General features: G+C 41.9%; 1 protein-coding gene across 6 annotated transcripts in view; it reads right to left on the reverse strand.

Moving 5' to 3' along the window:
* Positions 1-1,365: 1,365 nt before the first annotated feature.
* The window catches only part of CRIM1 (cysteine rich transmembrane BMP regulator 1), a 186,810-nt gene continuing 161,219 nt past the window's right edge, over positions 1,366-26,956 (reverse strand). For 5 of the 6 annotated variants that reach the window (XM_079109590.1, XM_079109593.1, XM_079109591.1 and 2 more), the window contains 4 exons: positions 12,737-12,931; positions 7,531-7,653; positions 5,165-5,355; positions 1,366-3,895 (listed from right to left, as the gene is read on the reverse strand). In XM_079109590.1, coding sequence (XP_078965716.1) covers positions 3,719-3,895; positions 5,165-5,355; positions 7,531-7,653; positions 12,737-12,931 — 686 coding nt within the window. In that variant the 3' untranslated portion in view covers positions 1,366-3,718. The remainder of the gene's footprint in view (positions 3,896-5,164; positions 5,356-7,530; positions 7,654-12,736; positions 12,932-26,956) is intronic. The other variant, XM_079109589.1, reaches the window with a different exon arrangement.

Raw genomic sequence — 26,956 nt, forward strand, 5'->3', positions numbered from 1 at the left:
GGGACTTTCCCAGACCATGATGAGCTGCCATGGAGTGACAGCCATTTTTTTTTTTTTTTGTTAGTTGTGTAGCTCACCCCTAACCTGTGTGTAGCAAGAGTCCATATGGGACCTGCTACCAGGGGGCTTTTTAAATTTAAGCATCTGTGTCCACATTCCTTACTCCACTCAGTAACTGAGGTGCTGTGACTGCAGAGGCAGTGGCTTGAAGTCTGGTGCCAGCCTGGCTTTTCAGTCGTTATCTGGAGGTATGTGGAGCCTGAGGGATGGTTCCTTGTTTTATTAATGTCTTAGTAGATGGTGAACATGTGAATGATTTTTCATTTTCCTTCAAATTGATGAAGATGCATACTTATACAGTATTAAAAATTAAATGCAATTTTATCTGAATTTGTAAAAATCATGCCCCATACCAAAGACATTTAGGGATAAGGGACTATATATAGTACAACAAAGGTCCTTAGGGATGTGTTTCTTGAACAGATTCAACCATATTCTGTTTATAGCTAATCATCTGAAGCTGAAGCTTTCGATATATATGTAAGGCTTCTTTCTCCCACCTATCTTTTCCTGTCAACTCAGAGTGCCCTTGTAATTAGGTTTCTCTGATTTTGTTTGGTATATACTTTGTTCTTTAGCAATAAACAGCTGTAGGGTTTTCCATCAAATGCTTCTTCATATGCTGAAGTAGATTTGATACAGGTTGAGCATCCTTGGCCTGAAATCTAAAATGCTTTACCATCTAGAACTTTTTGAGCACTGAACAGATGCCACAAGTAGAAAATTCCACACCTGACCTCATGCAGTGAGTCACAGTCAAAATTCAGTTGTTCTACAATATTATCATCAAATCAGGCTGTGCAAAAGGCGTATCTGAAAGATAGTATGACTTTCATGTTTAGACTTTGGTGTCATCTCCATGATATCTCATGATGTATATGCAAATATTCCAAAATCTGAAGAAATCCTGTGTGAAACAGTTCTGGTCCCAAGCATTGTGGAAGAGAGGTACTTGAACCTGTACTGATGACAAGCACATCTCTGACTCATGACTGGCAGCAGGTAGATCTCCTGCTTCCCTAAGAACAGCGCCCTGGGCAGTGTGCTCAGGGGACCTTTTCTGCAAAGATTTCTTGGGAAAGAGCCACCTGCTGTGAGGAAAACTGGGCTTCTTGTGAGCTGGACAACCTTGAAACAGAAGGACCATTCGTCTTTTTGATCCCAGATAAGGAGTCTTTTTGAAAGTTACATGGTGTGATTTCTTCTCAAAGTGTTAACTTGCTGCCAAGAACCGAGTTGCAAATCACCCCCTTTCAGCTTGGCTTTTTGAAGAAAACAAAAACAAACTGTAGAACTACGGTGCACTCCAAGTGCCATAGATCTATTTTATTCTTCAGGAAATTATATTTGTTTTTCTTTTACAAGAGCACAACAGGAACCAAAGTAAAAGAGTAATAGATACAGCACTCAGGATAAATCATATCTTTAAAATAATAATAAAAAATTTACACCTTGTCCTACATCCTGTTAGTATTTTCATATGGCCATGATTGAAAAAACAAAAAGCAAGCATTTACAATTTTTTCTTTGATAAAGACTTTATATGCCAGGAATGGATTAATTGTCAACGAAATTTTATACTAATCAGGCTGATGTAAATCTATTTTGGTAACATCACATCATTAACAAATTTATTTTGGAAATAGATAAAAAATATTGCCCCTTGATAATAAATCTTATTTTTTCCTTTGATGCAAACAGCTAGAACACCTTTTCTTTTTTCTTTTTGATATTCTAAAACAAAAAAATGGTTAATCTTCAGATTAATAAATTAGGTCATTATAATAATAAATTAATTTTTTTTAAAGTTCAGCAACCTCTGTCCAAGTATTTACAACAATACTTGAAAGTTCCTTTACAAAACAGAACACATTTTCTTTTCACATTAAGCATACTGGGTATCTGTGTCTTTCACAACAAGCATTTTTAAAAGAAAAGTCAATGCACAAATGGGTCATTAGTATAAAAGTGCTAAGAGCTGTTTGAAAAGTTAACACTATTGTGTACAGTCAGTTATATATTCGAGGCAAACTACAACAAACTTCCAGCTTATTGTGGACAATATTCCAGTAGTTGTTTCAAACAGTTGTTTGAAAAAAAAAAAAAAAAATCCAGGAGCTGATTAGTGATGCAGATAAAAACTGCCATCAATGTCTCTGGCCAGTGAGCGAATTGGAAACCAACCAAAAGCAAATCCAAATGAGAAGGAAGATTTTAATAAAGGAATATCCTCTCCATAGCAGGTAAGATGCTGGCTGCTCAAGGTGTGCGCACATGCGCGCACACACACACACACACACACACACTCTCTCTCTCTCTCTCTCTCTCTCTCTCACAAACATCTTTCCAATTAAACTGCAGGTAGAATGAGAATTTGTGTTATTCAAAAAATCTGTAGGTGATCAAAAGCATTGATATGGAATGCCTGTTTATCTGCCTTTGTTCTGGTTAAAATCTCATAAAAATACATTCAACAGGAAAACATAAATTGTATGTGTATAAATATATGCATATATATTTATACACATGCACACAAATACTTTTGTTTTTTTTTTTGAAGCATCATAAGATAGTTACATAAATAGTCCTATAATTGCTAAAGTTTAAAGAGGCATAATTTTTTTTTTAGCTTCAACAAAGGTGCTTGAATAATATACAATTAAAATGAAGTAGTTTCTATTTTGTAGAATCAGTATATAATAAAGAAAAAAAAATCCCCAATCTTTTTTTTTTTTTTTTTAAAGTTTCTTCTTAAGCTAGAGCTTCAACAAAAACTATGAACAACCAACAGTATAACAGAACAAAGCAACAACAAACAATGAAGTATAGCCCCTGGAAATGCCTGGTGTCCTCCACCCTCTCCCTCCTTCCCGCCACTGTTGTGAGAAAAGCTCCAGTGCTCACGTCAAGAAATGACTTAGGTCTTGTTCATTTGCTGTCTCTGCTACGAACTGGCTGATTGGCTTGGAAGAAAACAAAAGCAGCAAAAAGTATAACTGGATATATCCCTAACAACCCGCTTTAGAGAAATGCGACCACTGCATTTCCCTGGCTTTCTCACTGCCTATCGCAGTTGTGACTGTGTAGAAAAGAAACTTGTGGCTTTTGACCTGGGATGGCTATTAAAAGTTCTGATGCGCTCATCTGGTAGTTCTAAGGTGGCTATGGCAGCTGGATTGCAAGGCTTTGTTTGTTTCCTGCTTATTCAGGCCTGAGCTTTGCAGCAACCAGTGCAGTCTTCAGAGCGACAGGAAAAAGTATCCTCTGGGCCACTGAACTGCTTTTATTTTACTGGATTTTTTTCCCCAAGCCAGGCTGACCAAATTTTCTTCCCAGCACCACCCTCCCACCCATTTCCCCAACCGAACTCACTGTCCCCACCCCCAAAATCTCTACAGCTATATTACAAGCAAATATACCTTAGCAACTTTAAAAACTTTGGTTCTAAGAAAACACTTGGTCAGTTATCTTGAGGAAAGGTGGGAATGCTTATCCTGCACACTGCTGTAGACAGAGCCCATCCCAGTAAGTTCTTAGCGCTGTACATCAAGTCACAATCCAATACAATCCACTAAGCAAGTGCACAAATTCTAGTTTACTTTTAAGAGCAGATTTAGTTGTCTTCTGTGTTTGGAAACCTCATCCGTGTTGCCTTTCTTCACACTGTTTGGTAGAAATTGTCCGCCTGTAGATGGCTCTGTTTTTGCATGCTGTAGAAGCCACTGAATCTTGCATCCGGTTCAGCGATTCTTAGCATTCTCTGGGAACCATCCACCTGAACTCGGGTTCCCTTCTTACAGTCCACAGATACTAGTTGATTATTCAAGGAAGAAGGCTATTGAGTGAGAGAAGAGGAGAAAAAAAAAAAACCCCACAAAGAATTAGCTGCCTTATATAGCCCGAGAAATTTAGGACCTAATTCAGGTCAGGCAAGAGTTTCACATTTTGTTGATGGTCAGACTGTAAGCATGGTATTGCATCGTGTTCTAATTCCAACTATACTTTTTATTGGTCAATTAACACTATATTTTCAAATCCATGAAATGCAGACTTGTATTTAAGAAGGCTGGAAAATGAGTGGAAGTTAACAGGTAGGCAGATATTAAAACAAAGCAGCAACTCTAGTGACTGAGGTTGTGTGACAGCCTTGTATGTTGAACCAGCCTTTGTCTCATCTCTCACACTCTTTATGAATGGGTCTCTTTTCCCAGCTTCAGACATTGTGACTGTGCTTGCCCAGCACTGTTTCCTGACTCAGCACAGAGGCTGTGCCCCATCCATATTTGTCAAAAAGAAAATTACAGGCAGGATAACCCTAACAGAAATTTATATGGAAAGGCTAAATGGATGGTAAGTTGGATTAAATATATTACACTGAGACTGTTTCTAATTCTCAAGATTGTATGATTAAAAAAAAAAAAAAAAAAAAAAAACTAAATGCAAAAGGTAGAATTAGAGTTGGAAGAAATTATGATTTTTTCCCCCCCTTAATTAATACAGTTCTTTCTCTCCTGTTAAAACAGGCATATTCAGAGACCCTTTGTATTTTTCTCCTTGATAAGCAGTCTGTCTAGCTTGGCCACTGTTACCTCACTCATTCATCTTGTGCTACCTGTCCCTTTGTGCTTGCCTTTGACACATCTGTCTTTTGGACTTCTGTGTACCCTCATCATCTCTCAGCTCTTTCTTTGCTCTCTCTTGAGTATAATGTCCCCCCTTTGTGATTTCTTTCCTCTCCCAATTCTAAGTTAATATATGATTGGGAAATACCAGATAATCAAGTTTTGATTTCTATTATAAATGATGACTTGAGTCAATCTAGATGCCTTTGTTCATTTGAAGACTTTTAAGTACAACCAACAAGTTGGGTCCATGAGTGGTCAGGATTTACCAACAAGTGGATGATGGATAATTCACCCAGTGATCAATCCAGCCCTAGGCAAGCACTATATATTCAATTGCTACAGCTTCATGTACATTTGAGGATATGAAAAGCAAAGAAAAAATTTCATTGGCTGATATAAAAGGTATTAAGCAATTTTAAAGCAATATAAGAGTATAAGCTTTCCTAGTTTCATCATTTGAAAGACTTTCAGGACGGTACCTTAGTTGGTGTTCGATACCAGCAAAGCAGCGGAATCCACTGTTTCTTCTGATTGATGAATAGGAATGCTATTAATATGGAGAGGCATATTATTATGGGAACCACAACTGAGACAATGGAGTCCAGTGAAGAATCTTCGGTTGGGTGTAGCCTGTTATTATCTCTATAATCTACCTGGAGGTGACCCATATCTAGGAAAAAAAAATTACAAGCACTTATTACTTAAACCAGAATTATATTGCAAATAGACGTCAGTAACTTGGTTATATAGCTTTCCAGTACTTTCAGGCAAAAAACACCATTTAAGGCTTAATGTTGATCCAAAGAACTCTTAGTAGATAGATAGTAATGTGCTTAGAGACGGATTAAAAGGGGGGAAAAGTGAATAGGGTTGGAATAATATCTGGGAAAATGACATTGGCCCTAGGTAATCAAGAAAAAATAAAATGCTGGAAAGATTTCAAAATGTGACTAAAATTAGACTAATTTAAAAATATTTAGAAACTAATATTAAATGTTTTTGAAAACTCACAAGGTCTATGTTTCCCTGCCTCTGTTAAGTATAATACACGGGACATTTAATTTTGCTCTTATGAAGATCTTTTTGTTCTTTTAAAATATCATTCTTACAATGAGTTGCAGACAGAGATAAGGTTAAAAGTTACTTTTCTTTTTCTTTTATTTTGTTTCAAATAAGCCATTCTAGTCAGGTTTTCTAAATGCATCAAGACTGTTCAAGTGAAAGATAAAGGACACATAAAATCAAAAGGAGTTACTCTTATACTGTTTCTGGGAACTCAGTTTAAGAAGTAACACAACTTTGTGATAGTAAGACTGTCTATGGTTTAAAATTAAGATTTTTGTTCATGTGCCTCTGTATGCACTCTGCAGGTGGGATGGAATGGGAAGAGATGTTTCTACTCATTTTAACCAATGCAGATGGTGATATATTATAGGAAGGGACAAAAGGCACACATTTATTATCAGCATTCAGAAAAATGCCAAACATAATAGTAAGATTTTATTGATGAATTCAGGTTGCAAATACAAAATGAATAAAGCAGCCAATCTTTACTTTTCTATATTCCAAATGATACATGGAGTGGTTTCAGAAATGTGTGTCATGCAAGATTAGAAAGTAAATTAAGGAAAATCTTGGTGAGAGGAAATGAAACTAACTGAGGTCTATTTACAAAATTGGATCTTCCAGTTCTGTTTTGATGCTAAAAGCAAGCCATGAAAGTTGGCTTTGAGCTTCCTAACACCCAAAGCAAAAATTGGAAACAAATAAGATTCATAATGTCATTGAGATTAAAACAAATCAGTTGCCTAGGAGACACACATACTTGCTTACTACTGACACGCAGACATTTCTCTTCAGGGACTTTAGCAAGGATACCATGTAATGTGCAGGTCCTCATCAGACTGCATTAAGTAATACATCCTTATAACCAAGGCCTAACATCTAGAACAGTGCCAGACACACAGCAGGCATGGTAGTTGCCGACTGAATGAATATAAGCATGATGCTGAAGCACATTCGGTTTTAAGCAAACATATGCAGAGCCAAAACACTGGGTCCAGGAATTTGGCGCTCTGGTCATCTGGTTTGATCCAAGCACAACATTTAGAATATCTAAAGTAACAGACCATTAATCTCTCAAGCAAGGAGTACTACTTCTTCCAAAAGAAATATTGTGAAAAATTGTACAACAGTGATTTTGAAAATGGTGTTTGGAATCGATAGGAGGCAGTACTGAGCATGGCTCAGAGCAAGTTTATACTAGCCTTCTTTTTAAGAGAAGGCAGGACTGACAGAACTGGGCCATGGTTTACCACTTAGCTACTGAGAAACAAACTAACCTCTTTATTATACACAACTAAAAGGACAGAACAATAAAAAAAACATGGAATAAACCCTGAGAAAAAGGTCAACACATGCAATAGTTAACTCTCATGGAATGAAAGTGCCCAGAAAGAGAAGGTAATCTAATGCACAAATGCACAGAACAGAATCTACAGGGACGGTGAATAATTCACTATTACTCTGCTTACAAAGTTTATTCACACATATAATTTTGAGAGTGGCTTAGAAATTTTATACCAAATTCTTACAAATGTTTCTTTCCATCATCACCAAGTCTCTGAGCACATAGGGCCAGGAAGGAGGCAAATATCCAGTTACCTGCTGACTTATTTTATCAATGTGTGGTGTTTAATATGTTTTAGCCAAGCAGATCTTCCCTAGAGTAGTTGTTTGAACTTGGGCAAACCATCTAAAAAATACTGACAGAAAATTTTAAAAACTAGAAAAAAACAAAGTAGACCACAGAAGATCAGGCAGATCTCAAGTGACTGCTGCTTACCTAGAGGGGGATGGATGATGTCGTTTTCACTAGGTGTGGGCCACATAGGAACCTCCAGGTCAATCTCGCCATGATAATTTTTCTTCTCGATGGGTATATTTGTTGGTTCTGGGACATACATTTCTAAAAGAAAGAAAAGCATTTTTCATAAGAAATGATAGAGAAGCTGCCCTACTGTTGGCTTCTTATCCTCAGTCCAAATGGAGCATTCGATTCAACACTGTATTTCCTGGGACATGAAATATCCAGTATCTATTTACATCATTAATGCTAGAGTCACCCCCCTTTACAACGGTGGGAAACATTTCTTACAACATTTAAAAGAACAGAATTTTCTACCCCATCAGGTTTCTTCATGTCAAATGATGTTGGCTCTAGTTCTGAGCAATCTGATGAGGACTGGCCAAACTGCTGCTCTTTCATCCATGAATACTCAATCACTTAGATAAAATGTCAGCAGAATATGAGAAAGTTAAAGCATCACTCATTCTTTGGCCATTTCCATCCCACCCTCTTTCCCTGAGAGGAATGGGGTGTAGGCAGACCTCATGAGCCCCCAAATGTTACCAGTGGAACCATTTAGACTGGAAACTGGTCTGAAGAAGCTGTATTCTCAGTTATCTAGTTTGACTGCATAGGCACTTTGATCAACAAAATACTACAATTTGAAACAAAACTGTCTAAGAAAAATATTCTTTATCCCAAATATCAAGGGACCCGAGAGAAAATTCAGAGCTTTCCTCAGCAAGTACAAATATATTTTTATATCTACAATTCACTGGGCTGACAGCTAGCCCAACATTTTAAAGAAAAGAAATAATTCTCAAGAATCTCTGTTTTCAAAATGTGACAATAAAAATCCACATCACTCACATACTTTCTCCTGGCCAGATCACACTGTATCACAAAGTGGTTTTTTTTTTTTGTGGTAATGGGGATTGAACCCAGGGCCTTGTGCTTGCAAGGCAAGCACTCTACCAGCTGAGCTATATCCCCAGTCCACAAAGTGGTTTTTATAAAGAGGTTATTCAACATTTATAACCCTAAAAACTGACTGTGGCCTAAAGATCAAAATAAAACATGCAGAATAAGTTAAAACAGGATTAAGTGAACATTCTCTGTCCCAAAGTCACCAGACTTTCAAGAAGAGCTTTCAGATGAGTTTGAGCAAGGGGGAAGTAATGGAGAGGAGGGAACTTGCTGAGTTTTTGCTATGAGTTAACTGAGCACCTGGCCAGGGAACTAAACCTGAGGCTGAGGAAAGTGCCCAGGATTATCCCCCGCTGCCACTGGAAGAGCTGGGACCAATGTAATTCTGTGACTTCAAAGCTCCAGTTTTCTTCCAAGAATAAAGTCACTTTGGCCTCAGTCCCCTAGTCTTCTGCCTTAACTTTATATAAAGCCTCTAGGAATTATAGGTTCCAAAGGTTTAGTGGGTTCCTGCAAACTCCAGAATTAAAAACTGAATTTACTGAAAATATCATTTGCAGGATCAGTGGACTGAATACAAACCAACGATTCTCAAAATTTCTGTATCATATCAGAATCACCCCAAGAGTTTATAAACTGCACACTCTCACAGGTCTGGATCTGGAAGGTCTGGATCAGGTGGTTCTGGGAGGTGTATTTGTAGTGGAATGATCAGTATCAATTTCCTGGATGAATCTGGGAAAAAAAGCCTTCATTGACATCGTCCAGTGTGCAGCACCTGTCAGTCTCTGCCCTGCCCATTCCAGCATGGGGCCTTCCTCTTACAAGAAGATGAGCACCTGCTAGCCTCTGAGGCCTCAGCGTGGAAGCTGGATGTGCAATCCATTCCGCCACACCTGTGAATGTCAGCAGTGAGGTAGTAAAGCTGCCAGAGGCCCTAGAACTGGGATCAACTCAGTTCCACCTCAGGCATTTTCTTGGGTGAGAGCAGAGGAGAAGCAGCTTTGAAATTCTTAGGCCTGGTATGTACCTGCATATGGGTAGATCTCAGGTGAAACCCTGCTGACAACAGACACTGGAGCAGGTGAGCTCTGTTCCCACCGTGCTTAGAAAGGCTCTACCTGGCAACAGCTGGGAAAGTCAAACGGTCTAAGATGAAGCAAGATGGCTTCTTCAGGATTAGTTAACTATATTACCATTTGTTCAAGAAGTATTTCCTTAGTGCTTCCCATGCAGCAGGCACAGGGCAAGAGCAGACCTGGCCTCAAGTCTCTCCGGATGACCATGCCTGAGAGATGCATCTCCCCGTCTAGCAGCTCATGACCTGTCTATCAGCTTGTGCTACTACACTCAGCTCCGCTCTGCTGAAAATCCACCATGCCTCCTCCTCTCAAAAAACAGCTCCATTCGATCCCCAGCACCAAAAAAAAAAAAAAAAAAAAAAAAAAAAAAAACAAAAAAAAAACAAAAACAGCTCCAATTCAGAGCCCTCAAAGGGACATGATCACTTCCTTTAATTTGAACTTAAGAGGGAAGCTGCCTGCCGCAGTTTTGCTAAAAAGAATAAATCTATGAGCAAAAGTCTGCTTGAAGAGAGGAGTGGAAATGCTGTTTGTTCCCAGGCATAGACCCAGACCTTCCATGACTGAAGATGGCATTCAACCCCAGACTCTAAAATATAACCCTCTGGCATGCGCTGAAGAGCCCTCTTTGGCTGCTCTTACTGCAGATGGACACAGTCAGAAGACTGATACAAAACTGCCTCCAGCCAGGCCACAGAGATCACAGGCACACGTCCACAATTAATTTCTCCTGCAGTCATATCTGATCTGAACTTCAGCGGATTCCATGACAACTTAATGTCTTGAGGTACTGTCTCTAAGAACAAAAACATTTTTTACTTTCAAAAGCATCTGGTCAGTTTTAGGGGTCACCTTTCTACTAAAATGCCCTTTTTTGGGATATGGGCAGGTGCCTGAAGCTTGCCAGCACTCTGCTGGGAGGTGGCACCTGGAGTCCTTGCTCTTCTGCTGACTGACTGCAAGACTTTGCATAATTCACCGGACTTTCCTGAGCCTCGATTTCTTCTGTGAAATGGAACAAGGACTAACCACCTAACCACCTCACAGGTTTTATACTCATGTGAAGATGGCAGAACAGAAAAGGGGAATCATTCAGACTGTGGTGCTGTGTCTGGAGATAGAGCGAGGAGGCTCCTGTTTGTGGGGTGGGCCAGGCGGTGTCCTGGTTGCCACCCTTTTGTTTGTCCTCACAGCATTTCTGGAAGTAGAACCTGAAACTCAAGGGAAGGGCTCTGGAGGTCATGCAGTGGGGCAGCGAGAGGATGGGACTGGAATCCACCTGCCCTCAGGAAACACAAGGCGGCAAAAGTTGACTGACTGCAAAATTTACTTAGAGATAAAATGGAGAAATGATTCACCAATAACACAGCAGGAAGGAGAGTTAATCAACAGAAATTAAATGTCAGCCCAACAGTAAATCCTAAGTTGGAAGTCAGGGAGGACGGAAGAGGTGAACAGGCATGGTGGCAACATCCACACTCACTATTAACTCACACACCATTTGATAACCAAGGCCCTAAAAATCTTGGCCGATGTTTATCTTTTCCTTCTTTACTCCTGCTACTGGAACTCACTGTTTCAGGAGCACTGGCCTTGACTTCACTAATCTCAGGATCTTTAGTCAGACCACCTCTTCACTCCAAGGAAGAGTCAACTTGTCCTTCAAAGTCTAGCTCAATTCCTGTCTCAAGTGAAGCTCTCCAAGGTCCCTCTGCTTAACAGTAAAATCTTATCTAAGAGATAAGACTGGTAGTCTGTGTCCTCACAAAACCATTGTCTCTAACTCACCCTGCCATTCTCTCTCGAGATAGGGAACTGCTCTTGTCAAGAAGATTGTGACAAACTAGTGCTTTTGCTTCAACTGCGGGAGGGTGCTGGCCAGTGAGGAGGGACTGGCAGAGGAAACAGAGGGGCACTGAGAACAAAGGAGGAGGCCAAGAGGGCTGACCTGGAAGCCAGCGGGAGAGGGTTTCAGGTAGAAAAGAGTAAACGGCTAACTCCAGTGCCACTATTAGCCAAGTAAGATGAGAAGTGGGAACTAATTGTGCATTAAACATTATCCTTTTTAGGGAATAAATGGACATTTTCAAATGGGGCTCATCTGCAAACACCTAAACAAAAGGCCGACATGTGCACAGCTTGATTAAACACTGTGTGTTTAAGGAACTGCCCCATTTTACAACTGCAGAGTATAGATGCACTTCTAAGTTGGCCTGAGTCCCAGCTTGCTGCCCTGAATGGAGCATGATTCCCTAACATAATGCCGCCAGAAAACCAGGGAACTGAGGTAAGAGTGGAAAGGGCTCCACCAGCTCTGGTCCTCAACAGGATCTTAAGAGTGAGCCCTTCCTTCGGTCTGTGTGGTCCCTGATGCCTGGGAAGTCTCTCTGTTTAGGGGATCAGATTGGGAACACTGCCCAGGGGCTGTCCTGCTGAGTGCTTGGGTCCTGTGTTTCTGGGATTAGGGGCAGGGGATAAAGAAGCTGTTTTGGCAAGAGACACAGACATAGAAACTAGGAGAAGGTCTGGGGGAGGATCTGGGCAGCTGTGGAAAACTCAGGTTTGAAACTAAGAGATTGAATGACGCAGCTGACATGAAGAGTGGGCTGTGGGGAGAGATGCAGGCCCGGGCCCTCAGCCAGCAGGGGTGTGCTCACTGGCTGCGTTCCACAAGGGGGAGATGAAAAGTCCAGCTGAGGCCGGGAAGAGGCTTCGTGTAATGGCGGGGCAATGGCTGGACGTGATGGACGGAAAAAAGAATGGCAAGAACTGCATTCTTTAAACGTGAGGCATATGTTAGGGTTCTGATACGTAGTCACGTCACAACAGCTCTTAAGCATGTTCCCCCGTGTCTGATCTTGGACTTTTTTCACTAGGCTGGTCCAGCACTGTGCTTAAACTGTGCTACTCTGCTAGGGCAGGTGTCCTAATGAGTAGGCTGGTCACACCCATAGGACTACACTGCCCCTAAAGGTTACAGAGTCAAATCAGAAGAACCACAGCAACTCTGGCATGGAACCAGAGTCGCCCTCACCTGGCCATGATTTTCCAGGTTACCCTGGGGTTCTGAGCCGGGAAGACATGGGACTTTAAGCGTGTGAGTTTGTGGATGGGTGAGTAGGTTCCGAGTCTGCCTGAGTTTCATCTTAAAAGAGCAGGACAGCCTGACAGTGAAAGGACAGTAGCTCACACACCTGGACACATTGGGCAGCAACTTCCCTCCACATTGATGGGCTGGACACAGGGCAGAGGTGGGCAGCTGACGGTCGAGCAGAGGGTCTGGCCCTGCAGGCAGTAGCAGTGTGTGCAGCTGTCAATGTCCCACCGTTCCTCATCAGCATAGGCCTTCCCGCTGAAGTGACAGACCACCTTCTTCGGAATTGTGTCTTCTAGAGCAAAAAGAACACACGTGGTAGAGTTGCGTGACATGACACACACAGCACCTTATTACGCTGTGCAATCACACTGTGCTTCAGCTCTTCCAGAATCTGTGAACCATTTGTCTCCCTAGTCCCTTGTTGCCACTCTCCAAGAAGGACCCTCAGAATCCTTGTGGTCTGAACACAAATGAGGGTCACTCAGGCTAACATGGGGCTGTAACTGTGATAATGCCCACTGGGGAAGTGTCACCAGACTGTCATCGAGCAAGAGATAAAAGATCCAGCTGAGTATATTTACAGAGATGGAGTCAAGAAACACCTACTTTTCATCAGTCTTTTCTGTAAATGAAACGGGGTAATGGAAAGAATGATAGTGGCTTCATCATAGGTAGCTGGTACGCTTCCTCTGTGACCCTTCAGAGGGAATTAGCACTGAAAAAACCGAGTCCTGTATTTTTCAGAGATGCTGCATAGATTTCTTTTTTTGAGTGTGGAGGGAGGCATTACCAGAGATTGAACTCGGGGGTGCTTAACCACTGAGCCACAGCCCCTGCTCTATTTTGTATTTTATTTAGAGACAGGATCTCACTAAGTTGCTGAGCATCTCGCTTTTGCTGAGGCTGGTTTTGAACTTGTGATCCTCCTGCCTCAGCCTCCCGAGCCGCTGGGATTACAGGCGTGCGCCACTGCACCTGACACTGCATAGAATTCTCTCACCAGTTTTGGCCACAAAGTCTGGAGTTTATTATGGAGAATTCATCGTGATGACTCCTTTCATCCTTTATATAGCAGTACTACTAATCATACTTTACAAAAACCTTCTATTTTAGAAACGATCTTATCCCATTTCAACCCATTTTCTTTCTTGTTTCCCAGCATACTATGGGTCTTGAGAGCAAAATATTTTTAAAGTGTTACTTTTAGGCACAGTATAGGAATTTAGAGCTCACCCGGTCTGTTCTTTTCCCCCACTCTCTCTTGCCATCCTCATTTCTGCCCCCTGTCAATCTTTTCCTTGAAAGTTCCTTTTTCCTATTAACTTATTTACTAGTGACCACATTTCACAACACAGTCCTCCCGTGTTCAAGAATGGTGGCTCCGAGTCCAGCAGTTCAGCAGCAAGGCAGAGATGGGCAAATCCGAGGAGAGACACAGGAGGCACCTGCTGGCACGGCAGGCCAGTACCTGGATGACGCCCACCGACCTGGGGAACCTCCATCCTGGGATTCTAAGAGTGCTAGCTCACTCACCCCTGGTCACGAGACAATGAAAACTATACAGGAATCTGGAAGGAAAAGTTCCTTAGCAATGTAGTGGTCCTCAGGGCCCAGTGTTCTTCCTGGAAGGCACATGAGAAGCTTTTACAGGGACAGTGTTCACTGAGCAGACATGAAGGACCGAACCCAGGATGAGCACAGCAAGAAACCTGCTCCAAGTGTTCAAATGCACGTTTCTCTTCCTCAACATGTTTCTACTGTTTCTTTTGTTCTGCTGCTTAAGTTTTAATAAGAGACACTGGAGTAAGTATGGGAAGTGACAACTGTAATCACAAATCCATTTTTCCATATCTATCAAAATACAGTACTCCACTGTATTTGTAAACATGGCACAGAAATTGTTCTGGTACTCTGCCTGTTAGGTTAGAAACCTCATTTGGAGGGTTTCAAACCAAACCCATAATACAAATAAAGCTTTTCTCTAATATGAATTCCTTTAAGGAGGTGACTTCATTAAGACACCCAAAACATACATGTCAAACTGGCTGAGCAGAGGCATTCTGTAAGCTCAATTCCAAGAGCAATCTGACCTCTAGCCAGCATTTCATTGAGCACAGTAGTTCTGGCCATCAGGCCTAGAGCTTACTATGCAGAGAATTCATCATGATGACACTTTTCATCCTTTATACAGCAGTATTACTGAATCATATTTTATAAAAACGTTTTAATGGCTCATATAAGGGACTAACATCACTGGATAAATCTGAGTACCCATTACTGTGAGAGGAAGCTGGAACCAGGAGAAGGCCAAGCTCCTTACCCCCTCCCTTGTCCATTACCTCCTCTACGCCTTTCTTTTGAGGCACCTCGCCAGTGCCCTTCCTGGGGAGGCCTGGCAAGAAAGGAATGAGGTATAAACACAGAAAAGCTGAGGACTCAGTAAAAAGATGTTCAACTCAAGACAAGCACTGGTCTGAATTTTCTGGAAAGACACTCATTACATCTTAAAGAGAACTAATTAATGCTTCTAACATTTGAGATCAAAATTATGTTTTAAAATTAGGTTAAGATACTGAAAATAATAATTATGTACTAAACATGATAAAGGTGCTCATACATTTAACAAACTTCTATCATGGATGCCAAGGAAGGTGTGACCCCGACCCAGGGGGGCTGCAGAGAAGTGGGGCCAGGCCTGGACTTTCCTCACCAAAGCCCAGTGCAGCTACTATTTGTTAATGTGAATTAAATACAAAGCTGGACAATGAGGAGGGCAAAGAACTCACTCTGCTGGGGAACCAGAAGCTTCACCTGGGATGTGATGTTTGAGTTTTCCCTTGAGCAAAGGACAGGACATGGAGAAACTAAAAGGCAGGCATTCCGAGGAGAAGACGGTGAGCCCAAGAGCTTGGCACTGGATGGAGGAGTGTCAGGGTGAACAGACGAGGGGGTGGGGGAGTGTGGCTGGAGATGAGGTTGGAAAAGAATTGTAAAGGGTCTTGTATAACAGAATTCAAGATTGTGTGTGTGTGCGGTGCTTATTTACTTTGTTTTTCAGGAGAGAACTCAGGAATGTGACGTCACAGAAGCCTCAAAGGGCTTAAGGCAGACGGGGATGCTGTCGCTGTCCAAGGGGGTGTGACATGGGCCTGCATTAAGCAGTGGCGGTGGAGATGGGAAGGCAGGGTCATCTGAGAACTGTGTCTGAGAAGTGACTGTCAGGATGCGAGGGGGGAGGAGGGAAGCAGGAGGATGACCCTGTTTTCTCGCACGGGAGGCTAAGCAGAGGTGATTCCAACGGGAGTCATTTTCCTGCTTTAAGAGTAAACGGTTGGTGACCTTGTCAGGAGTCTGGTCAGGCCTTATCAAACTGCCCCAGATATTCCAGGGGACCAAGCAGGGCTGCAGTGACTGACCTACAAACTCAGCCTCTCTGTGCGAACATGGTCATGAAGCTGACACTAGGGAGAACAGATTTGAGGTTCACCAAGGAAAAGGGACAAGTTTATGTCAGAAGTTGGAAGTTACAGGTAAAAAAACGCAAGTTGAGAGAGGGCGTGGTATCAGGTAAAAGTGGTATATTACACCCTCCATACAGCTTTAAAATATTTATGTCCTTTGATCTGACAATTTTAGTTAATCTAGCCAAGGAAATAATCAGAAAAGGCCTAAAAGAAGCTATTTATGGAGATGTTAATCACAATATATTTTATAAAGGAAGACATGAGGGGAAGAACCTGTCCAACAATAAGGGAATATTTAAGCGGCTCCCGATATAATGATATGGAAGAATAGTGTGCTGCCATTAAAATGCATCAGGAGTAGTCTAAACCATGTAAAGAGGATAATCAGGAACTATCTAGAAAGGGAGGAAGCGTGAGCAGTGACTGCTAGACTTGAGGCTGAATCTCTTCCAGTGAAATGAGTTACTCTTGACAACAAGTTGAACGTACATAAAATGGAAATCTTTCAAACACACAGATGCACATGCATCCATACCAACCAACCTCGGCCACACAAACCAGGAAGAGGACAACAGGGAGAAGCGTCAGCTGTGCTTCGTTCTAAGAAACCTGCCCATGTGGTTCCGTGCTTTCTGACTGATACAATCCCACTCAGAATTCCAACAGACTGCAGAGAAACTAAATCATGCAAGTAATGCCAAAGATCAAATGATGAGTTACAGCATAACAGAGTCTATGTAAATACTCATTTAGTGACTATGAGATAACTGTCTCAAAGAATATTTATAAAACAGTTTGAGAGAGGGCAACGGCTGTGAATGCCTTGGAGGTGAGAACCGGCTGAATCAAAAACTTCTGACCACCTATTAGGTCTAATTAAAGTTTCTCATTTTGTTACCAAAATAATTCCTTTTCTAAATTCCATGAGGATTAAACATCCAAAGTAACAAGACGACTACATACACACGGTGGAAGCCACCCCACTGGGAGCCATACAGAGATGCTGGGGCATGATGTTTCAGAGGTGTAGTCTGGAGCTCTGAGCAGCCGGAGTTCACATGGCCTCAGGGAGTGGGCAGCCTGCCACAGACCTGGATTCCAGGTGTTTTTACCACCGCATCTCCGTTCCATTCGAGCTCTGCTCTACCTCAGAAGCATCTTGCCTTTAATTTCATTTGCAAGGAAGTTAATTCAGATTTGAGGTCAGGAAGTTATCTTACTGGGTTTAGAAAATGGGAGTGCTGGGTGGGCAGAGTGTAGACATTGGTGCCAGGCCATCACCAGCTGGTTCCATTGCCAGGAACTTTGTGCTGGCTCCAACAGTGCTGGGGCTTTCCAGAAAAACATTTTGGCCATCTGAAACTTTTAGGACCCAGTGAAGATGAGCGAGTCTTGATATGTGGCTTGGGGTGAGCCAGTTAGCAGTGCCTGTAGGACAGCAGGGCTGGAAGAGGACCTAGGCAAACCTGTCATGAATCCCCCTTTTAGAGATGGCAACAGGGAAAGCTCCTCATTGTTTACAAGGGTGGCTTCCTAAGGTTTCTCTGCATCTAATCAGTTTTCATTACAATAATGACACACTGCATAACAGCAAATTCTGTTCCTTCAAACATGGTGTAAGACCAAGCCCCATCTGTCCCTAGGGCATGGGTGAGTCACTCACTGTTCTACTGAATTTTCATGTGAATTAGTGAAGGGCACTCAGTTTGGAAAAGCCCTGGCTAGTCTTCAACCAGGATGGCAGCCACCTCTTCAGAAGTGGATCAGATTTTAATGAAGCTTCATAGAAATATTTTTGCTTTTAACTTGAAGTTTTCTTGAAAGGCCAATGACTTAAACAGAGGCCCAGAAGTACAGAGAACAAGTTTCAACTGGTGGACCCTATTTCTGACACGTTCATGCCTTCCCTAGGTACACCAGCTCCTTCCATGAAACCTTTGGGTTAATCTTAGAAAGCTCTGCTGGAAAGTCTTAGATTATCTAGAGGCTAGCCTATGTAATTTGAAGTTCTAAATAAGAAATTAATAAAATCACTACAGTCTTTTGTGGGAATAGCACAGTATAATTGAAAACATATATAAAAGCATTTTAAGCACTCAGCCTGAAGAAGAATGTAGAAACAGACTGGGAATATCTAACCAGAAATAATCAGTTTATATTTGGCTACTAAGTGGGTTGTGCCATTCGATTTTCACCCGTATGCTTATCACTCCAACTGGTTTGCTTATGCTGACAATGACATTGACTTTTATTCTTCAATACCTACTAACCCTCTTAACTTCTACTTCCCAAATGCCTGCTGTGTACTAGACACAGCACTGAGGACTTCTCCCGAGTCAGTCCCATTTGATCTTAAACTCAGGAAACTGTGGCTCGTGGAAGTCACTCACTCAAGATGTGTGGCTAGGGAGTGTCAGGCGAGGATGGGAATGGGAGTGGGTCTGGCCCCACAGTCCCCTTGCGCTCCGCCTGCTACACACAGGGAGATGGCCTAAGGCAGGACCCTTTCTGGGCGGTTATCAGTGCCACACAAACCAATGCTTACTGACTCTGGGGAACTGGCACTTCTTTTCTGAACTGACTACACATGCCTGGCACAGTCCTATCAAGGAATGGAGACAGCAAAGTAGTTACTGAGGACACATGATTCCCTCCAGAAGGGTCTTCACTGAGCACCCTCTCTCCCTCTCTGATTTACCCCTCTCTTATTCTTTCAGAGGATTAGAGGAGAAAATCATGAGGTATGACACTAAAATAAAGTTTATTTCTAAAACACATCAGGTGTTACATATCCAAATAAATGTGAGCTCCTAACTTAGCTTTTGTAGCAGGTTGTAGGTGCATTCCAATGAGACTGCCATTGCTTCACACAGCTCTGAGATTTTCTTTTTGCAACAGCATCCAGGGACAATTTTAAAAATATGCAAGGAAGCGAGTTGCCATCTCGTGGTTATACCTTGGGTTACATCAGCCTTGGTGTCTAGTTTTCTCAGTTCTGGCCTCTATCTTGCAGCTTCAGAGTCACCTCGAAATATTCTGCTTGAAGTGACAAAGTCCCAGCTAAAGAATGAAGATTTGCTCTGCAACCCTAATCAACACTGTGTCAGGAGACTGCTGCAGGCCTCTTACCATAGTAGCTGCATCTGCAGGGCTATTGAACGCACAAAATGCCCACACACGTGTGCTCTGTTTTGGATTCGAACATGAGCAGTATCATCATGTATCACCGATGACTACATAAAAACGCACAATGTCTTTCGGTGGTAGAGCTGAAGAATTCAGCAGGGTTTCCCACCTGTTTTTCCTGCATTCTGGCTGATAAGAAAAGGGAAGAAAGAAGTCATGAGGGGGTTGTAGCTGTAGCTCAGGGGCAGAGAGCTTCCCTAGCATGTGTGAAGCACTGGGTTCGATTCTTACCACTGCATAAAATAAAGAAATAAAATAAAAGAATTCTGCCCATGTATAACTGCCCCCCAAAAAAGTGGTGGGCCTTGAAATGCTGCCCCCTGTCCAGGCTGGCTCCTTTGACTACTGAAACTTTGCAATCTCACATCTTTTTCAAGGTAAGACTACTTCACAGGCTGTGAAGTTTGGGTTTTGTTTTTACTCTGGAGCTACTGTTAATCACACCATAAAGCTTATTAATGGCTGGGGAAATTTAGAACTGTTGTTTTCTTCCTCGATGAAGATTCAGTTTAGAACCTCAGGGGTCACTGATGTGGACACATGGCCCCTGTGGACTCTGCAATGCTGGATGTACACAAGCCTCTGAGAAGAAAGCATCTCCTCACTGTTCCCCTGTGGAAGGATTGAGAACCCACACTCTAACCTATGTTATAGTTGGGTTTTCAATTTCTGCCTAGGAAATGACTTTCTGGGATGGATACTTCAGGTTCTAATTCTGTTCTGGTGGTCATGGTGTAGGAGTAACTTCCTGGGAGGAAGTCAGGCAGTTTTAGAAATTGCATCAGTTCTTTTAAATCTCCTGTGTACTATTCAGAGTCCGGAATAGTCATTTACTCTGGGATCCTGGAGTCCAAGAAGCTAAATGCAGCTCTAGCTCTCAGAACAAGTCTCCCTGCAAATCAATCCAACACAGTCACTACAGTGGGGTGTGTGTTCCTTCCACACACAGAGAACACTGTTCTCAGCCTTGGGGACACAGCAGCGAGCAAGGCATCCAAGAACTCTGCCCCTGAGGAGATGCTCCTGGGTCCCAAGGGTCTCATCACATCCAAATGGTTCTAAAAAGATATGCAGATAGCAGATTCTGGTCATGGCACTCCGCTTCAGAGGAGGAAGCTTGAGGTTTGAGGGATTTACAGAGAAGACTTCAGTGAATTCATTTAGGAAGGTGTAAAAAGATGCCATGTACACATGGGTAACATGGGAAAGGCAGCCAAGCATTATAAATGACACAGTGGGCCTGGGCAAGCACTTAAGGTGTGAGTGTATACTGCCACAGTGCACTACCACTCTTCCCCAAACCAGCACGGGACCAGAACACCACTTATTCTCTTATCATTTACCTTCTCTGAACTGATAAGACACCTGCCTCCCTGGCGCGTGAAGTCATTTTCATTTCTGCATCATGAGCTGAGTGCGTGTCGGGCAGAAGTTCCACACTTCGAGAAAAAATGCAAGAACCTGCTGGAGAAGCTAGCTTCCCCCTGCCCCCACACCTTTTAAATGTAAAGATGTGACTTAAAAATAAAGCGTGACTAAACAGGAATGTGAGCAAATAACATACATGTCTCTAAGAAGTGTGCAGAGAATCACAGGCACAGACAACTGAGTTTGAACATGCTGGTCTGTGGTTCAGCACAAATTAGGGGAGTGTGAATGCAGCTGAATCCTGCGTGGATGCTGGGGCCTTGGCAATTCAATGAAGCCATGATCTAGTTTCATTCTTTTTTTTTTTGTTTTTTTTTGGTACCAGGGACTAAACCCAGGGGCACTCAACCTCTGAGTCAACCTTTTTTAATTTTACTCTTAGATTCGGTCTGCATTAAATTGCTTAGGAGTTTGCTAAATTGCTGAGGATGATCTTGAACTTGTGATCCTCTTGCCTCAGCCTCCCAAGTCACTGGGATTACAGGTGTGCACCACCAGGCTAAAAGAAGTGATCTAATACATGGTAATTCTGTCTGCAAATGATGAAGGTTTTTGGCTTAAAAACAACAACACGGCTGGGGTTGTGGCTCAGTGGTACAGCACTCACTTAGAATGTGTGAGGCACTGGGTTCGATTCTCAGCACCACATTAAAAAATAAAGATAATGTATTCATCAATAGCTAAAAATATTTAAAGCAAAACAAAAAAATATCTACCAAAATATTATTTTATAACTTTTAGCTTCTAATAAAACATCTGATTTTAATCCTTCTTTATAAAAAGAAATTGAGAAAAACATTATCATGTAGGTTGACTCCTACACCTCTATGTACTGTCTTAATTTCTGTGGAAGCCCATTTCATTACAGAAGTCTTCTTGTAGAAGCCCACTTTTGATTTATTTAATTACAGCTATTTCTTGGGATGGGGAGTCTCTGTCTATAAAGGTTGAAAGAGCTTTTCAGGTTTCTTTCAACATACTGGAATGAAATAGACTGTCCAGGGTTCCAATCCAACAGAAGAAATAGACATTATCCTGAGTTCTGTGAAGGGAAATCTCACCACTACTGGTAAACACAGGGACTTTGGGATGATTATTGTTGCAAAGAAAACATAATTTCTCAGTAATAGAGCTCAATTCTTGTATTAAGCATCCATTAAGGGTTGACTAAGCCCTCCACTTAGAAGAGTTGAAAGAAACACTTGATTTTCAACTTTAAATACAGCCTCAATTTCATAGCAAGGTCCACAATCCAAGGTGTGTCTATGGGTACATGAAAATGACATACAGAAATCATTTTATCAATACAATTTAAAAGCAGACAGGAACAATGGCAGATCAAGGTTTCCCAAATAATAAGAAAAAAAATCTAAGTTCCTTTAGGACTTAAAAGAAGCTGTCTGCGGGGCTGGGTTGTGGCTCAGTGGTAGAGCACTTGCCTGGCACTGGGTGCCAGGCACCCAGTGTGAGGCACTGGGTTCGATCTTCAGCATCACATAAAAATAAATGAATAAAATAAAGGTCCAAAAAAAAAAAAAAAAAGTTAAAAAAGAAGAAAAAAAAAAAAATAAAGAAACTTTGTAAAAACCAGAGGACAGACATTTCAGGAAAACCTTCAAGGGGAAGCCACTGGACTTGCCAGTCTGGCCCATCTGTACGCCTGCAGATGTTCCACCCCGTCACAGTCTAAGTCCTCTGAGGAATATTCTTCCAGCAGCTTCCAGAGGGTCCTGGTCAGAAAGGACCTTCTGTGAACAGGCCTTTCCCCCATTCCTGATCATCAGTGGACAGAAAATTGGGTTTGGCTTTCTGGACCCAAATAAGAAGAAAAAGGGAACATGGTGGACCTCTGGAAACGCCAGGGCCAGCCTCCCTTCTGAGCAGGAGACTCTACACTAGGATGAGTGGCAGGAGCTCAAGAGGCTCAAGAGGCTGCAGCTTAGAGGCTCCTGGAGTTAACTGGGGTGACTTCAATTTCTGTTCGTACTGCTGGGGTCCTGAAATGGACAATTAAGGGAGAGGAGAGGACTGCTTATGGGAGATGCAGGGTGAGATGCTTCCTAGGGTACAGGGTAAGACCTCAACAAACTGAAATCAAACACTGCTTACATTTGTTACGATAACTTTAAACTCGTCCCGAAGTTAGTACAGTATATGACAACCAGAATGTTTTCACCCTCACCCTCTGACCAATAAAACGTTTCCATTTCAGGGAGTCCCCAAAGAAGACCAGCCTCTCAAAATAAACAGAAACATACGAGTCCCACTTTCTCTCTTCTGACAATGTCCAGAGGTGCAAAAGGGCAGTGAGGTCTGTAGGTGAGGCACTGTACCACATGGGCACTATAGAAAGCACACCATTTCCACTGGATGACAATAAGGTAACCCAAGCAGCCACAGGCTTCTCCAGACCAGAGTAGGCAGGATGAAGCACACCACCCAAGGGTGATATAAAATATTCTCATTCTTCAAAAGTGCATTCTTGAGATGTTATATCCAGGCTTTCTCTGGGAGAAGCCAGGAGCTACCGTTCACCCAGAGATCCAAGAATTCACCTGATACTCAAAGCGGCTGCAATCTGTTACAGGAGCAGTAACTATCGGACAACACATATTCAGAGTGCTTACCTTCTGTAAAGTACTTTCACGTGTGCACACTATGTCACCTAATTTTTATAGCACTTTTAGGAAGCATAGGACAATATTATTACTCTCAGCAACGAGGCAACTGAGCCAGGGTTACTTCATATCACCAAGGTATACAACTAATACATGACAAAGTTGTGATTCATGACCCTTCGGTTCCAAGGTAAGTTCTTTCCAATTGTAGTTTTTAATTGTAAGGAAATATCTTGGAGAAAAGCTGTGAAAAGTGTTCCAGTGAAGAAGCCAATATCATAACACTATGGTTTAAAAATAAATAACATTAAGTTCTATGACTCGTGTATTTGAATGATGCTGGATTAAATATTTACTATGTTTGATTCAGGGGATAAGTTTAATAAACAATGATCAACAGACACTCCAAAAAGATGGTGTGTCACACATATCTAAGAAGATATTGTTTTAATATAGTTAGCTTTTATCCAGCAGAAATGTAAGCAAAAGGTACACTGTATAATAGACTGAGGTGACATGAAGTATAGACTCCTCTTTTTTTAAATTTTTTTTTTTAAGCTGTTGAAGGACCTTTATTTTATTTATTTGTATGTGGTACTGAGGATCGAACCCAATGCCTCACACATGCCAAGCAAGCACTCTACCACTGAGCCCCAGCCCCAGCCCCAAGACTCCTCTTATTTAATCATGTGCTCCTTGAAGATGACCACGGAGATCCCTACAGTTAAAACATCACAGGCAAATGAGGAGAAAAACAGCTCCAACATGAGCCAGGTCTGCTGGGCGCCTTGTGAAAGCTCTACCTCAAATATTACTATGCAGTATAGATAGTGAATATAAAAAAGAGCTAACCGCTCATCAGACAAACTACAAGAAAGTAATTTTAATGTACCATCTTAGAGCTCATTTGCACAGATCCTTAAAGAATCGGGACATCCCAAAAATGACCTGAAGTCATGTAATCAGAATATCTTAAATCTGTTTATATGGAAGTTATAAACCACATATATATTTACATTTTATATATTATATGTCATAAACACAAACAGCTACTATCCAAAAAAACTTGACAAAAATTATCTTTTGTCAAAAAAATATGTGAGAAAGACGCAACTGAGACTCAGTGATTTCCTGCCAAGAAATGACAAAATATCTGACCTCAGATATCTTCTAGAATAACACACAGTTACAAATAAATCCTTGCCCATCATAATTTTCAAGACGATGTTCTGGGCAGTGAGTAATAATTTGGACCTGGCCAGCTCACAGGTGCTTGCTTAAGACTGGCACTGTTCTCTCTGGACAGCTTGACGGGGGGCACACCTGGGCATTTTGCTCCCGGAAGTCAATAGGTATGAAGCAGCAGCAGCATGGGCCTGAGGAGCCCATTAATTAGACTAAGAAATTCTCTATGATCAAGGCAGTATTCTTTCTATGTAATATCTGACCGGGGTGACTGAGCCCCAGTCACACAGCAGTTCCACTGGAACACTGACTGAAGCTCCAAGTCCGGCACTCAGCACAGGAAGGTGTGCATCCCTGACTTACAGCGAGTGCTGATGGTGTAAGGGCTGCTGGTCTACTTGTTTGCTATCCTCTGGAGAATCATGGAATAAAAATCTATCTGAGGCTGCGCACGGTGGCACACACCTGTAATCCCAGCAGCTCAGGAGGCTGAGGCAGGAGGATGGTGAGTTCAAAGCCAGCCTTATCAACAGTGAGGCACTAAGCAACTGTCTCTAAATAAAATAAGACCCTGTCTCTAAATAAAATACAAAAAAGGGCTGGAGGTGTGGTTCAGTGGCTGAGTGGCTGAGTGTCCCTGAGTTCAATCCCTATTACTCCCCTAACAAAAAAAAAAAAAAAAAAAATCCACCCATTTGAGTACTGAAACAATTTTTGCTTTGGAAAGGATCGAGAGAAGCATGTGGCACACAGTCGGTGCTAAAGTCAGCCTTGGCTTGCATGGTGAAGCGTGTCGTAACAAGGGACCATGTGTCACATCTGCCATCACACATTAGAATTCCCACCAGGCCTCTGATTTCTACCTGATCCATACTCAAGTCATCTTTTAAGCAGTTTTTAGCCAAACAGCCTATGTTAAAATAAAATCTAAGTTTGTATATATTTGTGTAGGAAGCCAGAAGACAAAATTTTAGAAAATCAGAAGATGCTCCATTAAAATGATTGGGTAATTACTACTTAGCTTCTTTCTAGTAGAAGGATGAATTCCCTAATGGTGGGTATTACAAGTAATTAGACAAAGCTGTTCACTTTTCAAAATTAATCATCAATCCTATTAATTATGTCTGTATTACACATCCTATTAAATTAGCACACATAATATGAGGACTTCACACATCAAAGGAGAAGCATTATCACTGCACATTAGTGACTTGATAATTTAGCTGAAAGGAACACAAATACTGGTAATTAGAAGACTACTTTTAGTAGAATTGCCATTTTCATTTCTCTTATAGTAAGGAAAAATAGTACTGCACAAGGTGGAAGCAAGCAAACTTTACTCCAAAAAAAAAAAAAAAAAAAAAAAAAGTCAGTTTAACGGTAGGTGTGAGGTTTTTAGAGATCTGTATTTGACTAATTAGGGAGTACATTCACCTAGGGATGAGACTGGCAGCCACAGTAAGGTCAACGCCACAGGCTGGGTGGGGTGAGGGGGTCTGTGAGGCGCAGGTGATCCTGTGGACAGACAATGTGGGTTGACACTGAGGAAGCCTGAAAAAGGAAACAATGCAAGCACTGGTACCTGGTGCCCTCTGGAAAAGTCACCAGGTGCTTTAAGGCATGGCAAACAGTGGCATGCCCCCCCTTTCCTTTGCTAGGTGATCTCTGCATATGGTAACCTTGGCTGCCACTGAGGCACAGCCGGTACGGGCCTTTGACTGTGCTGGCCTCACCCAGGTTGGCACTGTGACAGAGATGAAGCTGACTAGACGACAGAATCTTTTAGCCTGTGAGAGAAAAGGCCCTGAACAAACCTGAGAATCCCACAGAAAATCCCTGAATCAGAGTCATGAGCAGAACTTCCAATGTTTGGACATAGCGGGGCTATGTGAGCAAAGGTAAGGTTATTCACCAAATAAGCAAGAGGTGGATGGAAGGGCTCAAGACTATTAAAGTACCACAACAACACGCACCAAGTGCTAAGATGGAGGAGGGAATGGGGCACACGGGTACTGTTCATCAAGTCTTAACCCTTGCTCACACCTTCCCCAGAGGAGGCAGGATTATGGAACACAATTACACCTGTCTCACTGGGGGTTGGAGGTGGAGGCGGGCAGTTGTAGAGCTACATGTGTGTGACACAGAATTTCCGCTGTGCAATTGTGAGCTTTATATGAGCCACAATTTAGTGAAAGTGCTTGTAATCTAACATAAAAATCAAAGCCAAATTGATGTTGAGAATGATGTATATTTTAAAATGATCCAGAAATTGGAAATAAGAAAGAAAGAAAAAAAAAAAAAAAAAGAAAACTGCAAAAGGATGGACATAGAATCCTATGATTTGCAGGTTTCCTTTCACAACTCTGAATTCACCAATTTGGTTTTGTGAGAAAGAGACATGGTTGACTAGTATATGGCAACAAATTTACTAGTTGA

The sequence above is a fragment of the Sciurus vulgaris genome, assembly GCF_902686455.1.
Source record: "Sciurus vulgaris genome assembly, chromosome: 14".
Classification (NCBI taxonomy): Eukaryota; Metazoa; Chordata; class Mammalia; order Rodentia; family Sciuridae; genus Sciurus; species Sciurus vulgaris.